This window comes from Cyclopterus lumpus, chromosome 7 (assembly GCF_009769545.1).
Source record: "Cyclopterus lumpus isolate fCycLum1 chromosome 7, fCycLum1.pri, whole genome shotgun sequence".
Lineage (NCBI taxonomy): Eukaryota > Metazoa > Chordata > Actinopteri > Perciformes > Cyclopteridae > Cyclopterus > Cyclopterus lumpus.
The window spans coordinates 12322017-12332262 of record NC_046972.1 but is presented as its reverse complement, the minus strand read 5'-3'; the positions used below and the strand labels follow the sequence as shown (position 1 = coordinate 12332262).

General features: G+C 40.6%; 1 protein-coding gene across 5 annotated transcripts in view; it reads right to left on the bottom strand.

Annotated features, from left to right (window-relative positions):
• Positions 1-3026: 3026 nt before the first annotated feature.
• Positions 3027-10246, bottom strand: part of scn8aa (sodium channel, voltage gated, type VIII, alpha subunit a) — a 34960-nt gene continuing 27740 nt past the window's right edge. For all 5 annotated transcript variants that reach the window (XM_034536602.1, XM_034536601.1, XM_034536604.1 and 2 more), the window contains 6 exons: positions 6044-6328; positions 5652-5705; positions 5036-5173; positions 4833-4937; positions 4473-4743; positions 3027-4349 (listed from right to left, as the gene is read on the bottom strand). In XM_034536602.1, coding sequence (XP_034392493.1) covers positions 3190-4349; positions 4473-4743; positions 4833-4937; positions 5036-5173; positions 5652-5705; positions 6044-6328 — 2013 coding nt within the window. In that variant the 3' untranslated portion in view covers positions 3027-3189. The remainder of the gene's footprint in view (positions 4350-4472; positions 4744-4832; positions 4938-5035; positions 5174-5651; positions 5706-6043; positions 6329-10246) is intronic.

Below are 10246 nucleotides of genomic sequence, written 5' to 3'. Positions count from 1 at the left end.
GTGTCCGTGACTGTGGGTGTGTCCTGTATACTCAGTGAAGGTGAGAGATATGACAGTAAGTGAGAAATGTGCTGGTAACATTATCCTTTCCTCATGATCAGGCTACAATCCATGGCAAGCAGTTCCAGTAACATCGCACATAAGCTGTTCCCAAACATAGAAGAGTGCTGAAAACAACCACTTTTATACATCCACTGAACGTGTTGCACATAAATCAAATGTGACAAACATTGTTCTTCTGTTTCATGTATATACATATAGACATATATGTATACATGTATATATCTTTTGTATTATATAATATCTATATTTCATTCAATTTTCGTCAACAAAGTGAAAAGTGTCTCAAAAAATCCAAAAGGTAACAAATGTGACAAAGGGCATAGCTGGAAGCCATTCTATATTATTGTTATTATTCTTTTTTCTTTTTAATTATTAGTCGTAACCATTTTAAAATTCCTTATTTACAAAAAACACAACAAAGCATGCCGATAAAACAAAATAATATAATACAATATTTATAGTTTCTCTCAAAAAGTTCATTCTTTTTCAGCAATTGTGCCATTTACATCATAGCCTGCACTGTACATATATCTGTTTTTGTGTTTTCTTTTTTTCAAGTGTGAATGTATCATTGTAAATCATTACATCCAAGATGAACATGGATTAATTGGATGACATAACCCACTCCTCCTGTGGTTCTCATTGGGAATGTATTTGGTTTCAGTGTGCAGCAGCCAAACTGATTTGGACACCTCATATTGTAAACAGACCTCAGTTATTGTTACAGACAGGGGCTTCTGGTACAGGCAGTGTTAAACACACCAAATGGCATTATTGGTGTGACGAAGGATGCAAGATTTATGTCCGGTCATCCACTTATAAATAGGACCATCACTCCTGTGTAGAAAAAAAATGGCAGGAACACCTAAGGAGGCAGTTGTGTCTCGTCTACCACTTGACCTCAAGTCTCAGGTTGTTTTATGAAAAACATCCACAGAGCTTATTATACAACATAGCTGCGTCGATGTGAGGCCTGCTGATGGATAATCTTGGCAAGTGTTTGCATTTCTCCCTTCATCTCCGGCTAATCATTTTTTAAACGGGTGACAGTATTTGAAAGCCTGCAAGTATGTGAAAAGATGTTGCGAGCCTGGGTCCAACACCACACAGTGTTTAAGAGGTCCCACAAAAGCACATTAATACACTGACAAACATGGGACTTTCAGCACTTCGACTCGGACCAAAGCACTGTTCTTCTTCTCCTCTTCCGCTTCCTGTTGTCATGGCAGTCAGTCTAAAACGCTGAAGGGAGGGTCTCTACCTATCTATTGGTCCACGTTTGAGTTATTTATCGTCCATCCACCTCCCTGAAATATTAGACAAAATCCTTTTGATTCCAGTCCAAACCACAAGCCCTTCGTAGCCATCCACCTTCCATACATGCTAGGCACGACAAGGCGTGTCCGTGTGACACTTCTCTGCTAACTCTGCTGTTTCAGATGGTCAGTGTCACTCTCACTGATCGAATCCTTTTCTGAGGATGATTGCATCACAAGGATATCAGAGAAAGACGTCAAGGCTTTTTGTCTAAAGCTGGCAACTGAAATTGTCTGAAAAGCACTACCTAAAACATCATTCACTGGGAAATTCTGATGGGAGTCTGACAGAGTATAAAAGAGGAACTTCAAATGAATGAATCATCTAATCATCTAAATGCAGTTCAGTTTTTCCACTAGCCACTAACAAATCAACAAAAATAGTATCAAAACAAAAATAAAACCACATTTCTGTCCTTTCTCGTAGAACTACAGCAGTAGAGGGGCTACCTATTGACACTTGAGCACACTAGACCCTCACTGGTGCCAGTTATAGATTCCTTGGCGTGGAAAAACATCACCTGCTCTCATTGACGAAACAGGGACCACAGAGAAGTAAGGAAAGTGACTGTATGACGGATGTCAGTAAACAAAGAGATATAAGCCCCAGATTTGGAACAGGGCAACTGTCATGGCCCTCCAAATCTGTGCATCCTCATTGTGAGGAGATCCTGCTTCCTACTCATACACTCCACACTCTCTCAGGACTACTAACATTCAGAGCAGCAAAAAAAAACGTATCTAGTTTGTAATGTTGGCCGATCCGACTGAGACTCTGCCTCTGAGTGCATACATCCCTCATTCACCAGATATGTTAATGAAGGCCAGTATTAAAAGATTCGTCAATTGAAAAGCAAAACTATTGAAGGACAAGATCATACGACTATTATTCCCCCAATATTCTCTGAATCATTATCTTCATCTTCAAATATACTTAATTCCACAGTTTACACACATCATTCCTGATCAAAACGTGCCTCCATGCAAGTCATTTCTATGCATTGAACGAGTACAATAGTTATTATTTATCTGTAACTCGGCTTGAGCAAGTCTCCCTCCGCCCAAGTCAGAACCATGACTAATGACCACTACCCAGTCCGTGTGAAAGCCCATGTTGAACGTGTCTTTTACAATGTCAGTACAGTATAATAAAGAGGATATGAAAAGACTAGTGACATGGGCTGAAAGTTATCTTTTTTTGCTGCTCAAATAATGTAAAGATGCAAGTATACTCAGCACAAACAAACAAACAAAATATGTTGTCAACAGTTCTGGGTTTCCCCTTCCTTCCTAGCTAGTGTTTTCCTTCCTAGCTAAAACTTGCTTGGTTGATTATTGTTTTCTTCTTAATCAAGATGGTAAACTGTGCTACAGACTCTCCTTTAGACTGGTAATACAGTTCCAGTGGGATCTGTATGATCCAGTCCCGTAGCATTGGAGCTTTGCTGCGGGGGTCCACACTCGGTGGTGGCAGGGATTTTGCAATTCTTCGATCATCTAGCAGAGATTTCGATGCCTTGGCAGTTGGTCCGCAAAGAAATGTGTCATTGGCCAGCACACTGTGAGTCATTTTGTATTTGTTCCTCATTTCTCATTTATATGAACTTGGTCATTATGCAGAAAAGTTCCGTGGTAAACTGATTGTGTTTGGTTCAGCTGTCTTTTACGACGAAGAATAGTATTGAGTCTGTAAACATTTTTTTAGTATTCTTTTTTTTACTTGCAAATGATCACTTTTTCTACATTTGTCGTGTTTGGGCTCGGAGTCTCTTCTCCCTCTGTTTTATTGGATTTTGAGAGTCATTCAACCTTAACACTTGGATTCCCACTCATCTTTTTGGTTTTTGTCCTTGTCTTTCCTGGCCCACTCGTCCTTTTTTTCATCCTGCTTTTCCTTGTCAGGTTTGGTCACGCTGTCGTAGGAGGGGAGAGAGGCTGTGGATGGTGTGCTCTCCTTCTTCTCCTGGTTGGTCCCGCCATTCTCAAACTTATTGTTAGAAAAAATGTTACGCCTGAAGATGATGCCGCGCCGGATGAGGTGGATGCGGTAGGCATTCTGTATAGTTCTGGCAGAGACATCCTCCTGTTTGCGGCGAAGAGTGGTGGTGATGGGTTCATATGACACCTTGGAAGGGTTGGCTGCCACAAAACGCTCCTCCATCTGTTGTCTCAGCATGTCCAACTCACCACTGTCACCCAGCACTCGCTTTGTGAAGGCAAACAGGATGTCCAGGCAGTGAATACGATCGCCGCTCACCATGGGCAGGTCCATGGCAATTAGTTCTATAGTGTTGGGCTTTGGCACACGAAGTGGGTGCTCCAGTGTGTCTGCAAAGTCAGACAGCTTGGCAAAAGTAATGAACTGAGAGGCAGTAGGGTCAAACTTCTCCCAGATCTCGTAGAAAGTCTCAAAGTCGTCCTCACTGAGTGGATCAGCACTTTCCTCTGTGGCCACGCTGAAGTTCTCCAGGATGATGGCAATGTACATGTTGACCACAATCAGGAAAGAAATGATGATATACATGACAAAAAAGAAGATTCCCACTGAGGGGTTACCGCAGTCGCCCTTCACGGATGTACCGGGGTTCTCAAAACTGGGATTGCAGTCTGGTGGGTAGTTCATGATGGGCAGCAGCAAGCCGTCCCATCCAGCTGATGTGGTGATCATGAACAGAATGATCATGCTGTTGCCAAAGGTCTCAAAGTTGTACAAGTCGTCAATTCCGGCTCCATGTTTCACATAGCCAAAGTTAGACATGCCGAAGATGGAAAAGATGAACATTACCAGGAAGAGCAATAGGCCAATGTTGAACAGGGCTGGCAGTGACATCATCAGAGCAAAAAGTAAAGTCCGGATGCCCTTGGCTCCTTTGATTAGACGCAGGATACGGCCTATACGAGCCAACCTGATCACCCTGAAGAGTGTTGGTGACACAAAGTACTTCTCAATTATATCAGCCAGGAACATGCCTGAGAGAAAAAAAAAAAGAAAAATAGACAGAGGAAAGAAAGAGAATACCATCAGAAAACAACAGACTTTTTATTCTTTAGTTTCTTTCTTATTGCTTCGTGTCATCCACCTTCCTCACTTACCGACAATAGACAGAATGACCACCACCACATCAAAGATATTCCAGCCATTAGTGAAGTAATAGTGGCGAAGGGCAAAAAGCTTTAGCAAGAACTCTGTGGTGAAGACTACAATAAAGATGAAGTTGACCCAGTAGAGGACGTTCTCCGTTTCGTCTGACTGATCATCTGTTTCAACCATCATGGTAACCATGTTGAGGCAGATGAGAATCATGATGGAGATGTCAAAGACCTGCTCTGTCACAAAGTCAAACACCATGCCCTGGATCATGTTCTACAAAGAAAGACAACACAGAGGGATGAAGTTGAGATTTACTGAGATTTCAACTACAGTCATACTTACCCAGAGGGGAAAAAAAATACCTGTGGTCGAGGAATAGGTTTTTGTGGCTTTTTGGACCCAAGTTTTTTCATGGCATTGTAGTACTTTTTCTGTTCCTCTGTCATGAATATATCCTGACCTCCAAAGTGAAGGGATAAACAAAGATGTGGTTATAATTACATTCTGACACTAAAACTGAAACTCCTAAAGGAAAATAGAGGTTAAGGAGCAAAACGTGTCTTATCTTTTTCTTCTGCTGGTTGAAGTTATCAATGATCACACCAATGAAGAGGTTGAGGGTGAAGAAGGACCCAAATATGATGAAAACCACAAAGTAGATGTACATGTAGATGTTGACTTCATAGTTGGGCTGGTCTTCCACCTAGGAAGGAAGCACAATGTTGAAGCAAGTGTGATTTATTAACCACATTTTAAGAAACAATTTGACAATTTGGGAAATTTGATTATTTACTTTTACATTACATTACATATCTTTCTTTCTTGAGTTAGATGAAAATATCTATATCATTCTCATATCCACACAGTAAATATGAAGCTTTCAACAGCAGCACCTCCTAAGTTCACGTATTAATACCAATTTGCTTATTATGTAATAAAATCAAAAGGTCCTTGTTAAGAAATAAACTCTCGCTTAAGGTCGAGTCTAGTCTTATGCTAAGTTAAGTTAGCTTGCTGCTGGCGGTAGCGTCATACTCTTCTCATCTAGCTCTCAGCAAGAAATGTAATAAGTATATTTCCCAGAATGTCAAACGCTTCCTTTAAGAACTGTGTGCTAACAGTCTGGCATACAGTGAGATAAATAAGCATTACAATATGAATTGAAGAAGCAATGAATATACCTCTCTGGAATCCACAGCCGCGTACATAATGTCCATCCAACCTTTGAATGTGGCCTTTCAAAAGAGAGACATTACTAAATAAAATTGTAAAAGCACAAAATTGTAAATTGTAAATCAAAGAAACTCAAACCGAAACTGATGCATGTCCAGTAGTACAGCTTGTGCATGGAAATAGAAACAAGTATATGAAGGAAAGGGCATGGAGAAACACCAAACAACAGTCTCAGAGTGCTGTGAAAGCAAATGGAGTTTGAAGCAACAACAGACCCTCAGGTGAAGCACAGAATGAAAAGAAAAAAACTGAAAAGTGCATTGGAAAATGAGAAAAGAAACCATGTTAGCATGAAATAAGAACTGGAGACAGAAAGAGAGGAGAGGAGTGACACTCTCACCACTTGCAGCAGGGCCAGGTAGCCGGCTCCCACATTGTCAAAGTTGATCTTGACATTCTTCCACCTGACCTCGGTGAAGTTTTGATTCATGAGAGCCACACACTGGGTCTTGTTGTTGACCACGTCGACGGAAAAGTATTCCTCTGACGTCTGATTGAAACAGTAGTAGTACTTGCCCGCAAACAAGTTGACCCCCATGATACTGAAAATCAGCCAAAAGATGAGGCAAACCAGCAACACATTCATAATGGAAGGGATGGCACCCACCAAGGCGTTGACTACCACCTAGACCAGACCAGGGAAGACAAGATATGACATGAAAACCAGGAAACAAACGCAGCTCTTTCAACCCCTCCCCTAAGACACTCCATACTGTTATGGCATTACACTGAGTACTTTAAAGAATTGTTTAAGCTTGTGTTACAGGTGGCGTTGAGAGTAGCAGTGCAATCCTATTGTGATTTAATGTAGTCAAAAAATAAACAATGCACACTACTGTGACAAACATACAGAAGTGTTGGAAATCAATGGGAGGGAGAGATGCATGAATCCATTTCTAATTAGAGCAGCACTGATGTGACTGAGATGCTCTTTGATCTGTAGAAGCATGCGGCTAGAAGTGTTAAATCACTCAATCACACACGCACACAAACACTTGTACCAAGGAAAATACAATATTTAAAAATTCTATGAGGATCAAAATGTCATCATCATTTATTTGAGCATTTTGTGATTTCATAATTACAGGCACAACACAGACTACTATTTTATGTTTTATACGTGTGTACATGACATGAATGCCATTGACATGTCATGTGTGGTACTAAACAAATACAGTGCTGTAGAAAATGGGCATGACAGTTCCTATGAATCATATAAGAGGAAGAAGAGTTCATGCAGTGAAAATGATTGGAGCTATTATATATTTGACAACATATTCAATCAAAAATATTGTTGTTCATAAGGTGACAGACACACACACACACATACATACATACATACAACACACATTCAGGTGAATGTACATAGTGGTTGTTTAAAACGTTATCTCTCCTAAGAATACCACAAAAATGTAAAATACTTCTTAAAGTACTTATTTCCTTTATGTATATTTCTGAAATAAATGTAAATTCCCAAATAACATGAAATAATAATGGGAGCATTTGACAATGATGTGAGAAAATACAGTTTAGGATTTAATATTTGGAGGAAATAGATGGGTATGTTTCTACATATTTACTAAATAAAGCTTACATTTCAGTAAAATATTAAATGTTTGCCATACCACTATGAGGTGTCCACTCTTACCACCCCAACCTTAGACAGTCAATATTCTTAATCTTACTGACCCTTTCCCATAACTAAGTTAAACAATATAACACTAGCAGTAATATATATATATATATATATATATATATATATATATATATATATATATGAAGTATAATAGTTCCCACCACCACCCCAAACTCTGGACCATTCTAGCATTCCAATTGGACTTCCCATAGATGTATTATAGCCAGTAATAAGCTCAGCACATAGTGAGCCGCTCACTACCAGTGTTAGGCAGGCCGACCAGCAGCTCTCAGGCAGACAGCTGAGCATGCATGTCTTTAGCAGACACGTTTTATGGAGCCATATTCCCTCCTCATTACATACAGACAGGGAGGAGCTCTAGAGCAGGATTTTCTCGGCATGTACACAACCTCTACAGGCTGAGTCTTAAATGTGTACACACAAGTAAAATATTGTGTCCGATGTAAAATGCTGTAAGAAAATGGCTTGAAGATGATTTTTTCCAAATACAATTATAAGCCTAGTGTTGCCATTGCACTTGCAGAGAAAATGACTCTTTGCTCAATCTGAGATACAATTGAACCGCTTAAAAAAATTCTGTGTTAAAATAATTAGGCCATGCTGTGGGGAAAGCATTCTCAGAAAGAGGGAAAATGGCTTTCAAAAATGCATAATGTGCATCGGCAGTTATAGTACATGCGTGTTACATGACATTGTGCAATCTCAAGAACCGTTCATCTCAATATATAAATAAATAGAGAAATATGTGGATAGAGAGATGGTGACTAAAGAGATAACGTTTAAAGCTTTGTTTGCTTGAGCGTCTGACGAGCCGTTCTGATATTTATTTATATCTCAAAATCTTTGGCGCACCCTAAATGTCAGCAGGTTCGTCAGGAAAGAGGGGATTTGCTGTAAATGGGGTAAAGATGGCTGGAGATGTTGTCATTCCTGTACAATGCATTGCTCAAAAAAGTAAGACCGAGATTACAAAGCAGTATTATGAGAAAGAGAGCAAAGTTTGTAGTCAGAGCAGCCAATTAGCATTGCATGCTAAGCAGTGTAATGTGTCCAGCTGCACAGTTCTCTCGGCCATGTTGAGTTGCGTTGGCCTCTGCAATGCGTCGCGCCGTAATACTCAACCAGTGGGGACGTAAAAGTTGTCATCATTCTAACTCTACAGAATCTCTTTCATACGGTGTCATCTCTCCATTCATGAAATTCCCAATTCATTTATTTATTGCGTTGACCTAAAACCTTCCATTTTCAGTTCAAACTAAATGGTAACTCAATTGATGAACATAGACATTATAGTAGAAAATTGTTACAGCAGGATTAAATTCTTCTATTTGTTTCCCTTTGCGTGACTGCGCCACCCTCACCTCTCTTACCACTTAAACCCAGTGAATGGGGTCATTCATAGGGGCACTGGTATTGGCATTATTACACTACTAAAGCAAATGTGCCATAATATCCAACCCCAAAAATGACATAACAATTAATAGTTCTATTTCCTACCCCGGAATTAACTTTAAACCTATACAATGTCAGTGAGACATTCATGACATCATCCATAAAGCCTATCCAGGGCCTAAAGGCTTTGGCGTGTGCTCAAGAGCAACAACATTACATTTTAGTCACTGGATATCTAGTATGAATGAGACTTAATACATTTACAATTAGTCCACCCACTAGATAATTGCACAGGCCTTCTTCTCCTGCTGGTCTGTCATTTTTGGGACGTACTAAAGAGGGGCAACACATTGTAGGGTTGAGAGTTTTGTCTGAACGCTGTTGTCCAAGTCAACCTATGGGCCACCACCCACCCAGACCCAGAACTCAAAGTCAGAGTTTAACTGGGCCCGTTGTTGCCTTCCAGTTTAACTTCCTGTGGGAGTGGAAGGCAACAGGAAGCCAGGGCCTGTTGTATGCACGACAGTATGTGGTGCCATGACATGACAGCCCAGCCGTACCGTATTGAGGTGGAGTGAGTAGTGAAGGGATAACAGGGTGCAGAAGAAGAGGGGGGTGAGGTGTGCTAGACATGTGGGACTGAGGAGGAGGTGTGGAGGGGCTGATGTGAAGAGAAGAAGCTCAAACTAGAAGACTAGGGAACAAGTCCAAGAGAAGTGAGTATTTAGAGAGAGAAAGACACAGGGGGACTACGGGTGACAACAACCAGGTGCAACCTGTTGCTACCACCAGTCACAAAGATAACCAATCATATTTTAGGCAGTGACAGCTGAAGCAACCAGAGGCTGCAAGTGATTCTAGCTTTGGAAACCACATCTATTACGAGTGGGTCAGATTTCTCTGAGTGGTTGTTTTGCAGCCGGCCTGCAAACAGTTATGGTGTGACTGGTTGGGCAGAGGTTTTGGTGTCCGGCAGCTGGTTCCTGCTGGTTGTGCTCGATGCAAGATGCATTGGGATATGATGTGAGCTGGGGATGGGAGAGTTGGGGTTGGGGTTGGGGTTGGGGTTATGGAAGCAGGGAGGGATGGCATATGTAGGGGAAGGGGGGGTCTAAATTAAAAGCAGTGGTTGAGATTCAGACCAAATGAAGAGCTAACTGTTGATTTGAAAGCTCTATGAAATGGCTTGGAAATTTGGTTTGCGCTGACCAATTTCACATTCACTTTGGCCAATCAAGGAGAAACAAAGTAGTAACCAGAATTTATCACTTATGTGATGAGGCAGCTTTGTGAAAAAAAACATAATCAATTTCTGTATATATTTTTTTGTTTAAGAAATTCAATTGAAATGTATGGCATACAACTTTACTGTTACTTTACTCAGTCTCTCAGCTGCATCATGACTTTTTCTTTCGCTTTCAGAAAGGCATGGTACAGGATTGCATATAGAATGGTGACTTATTGGCTTTAATTTCCTGGTGGTAACCCCCCCTC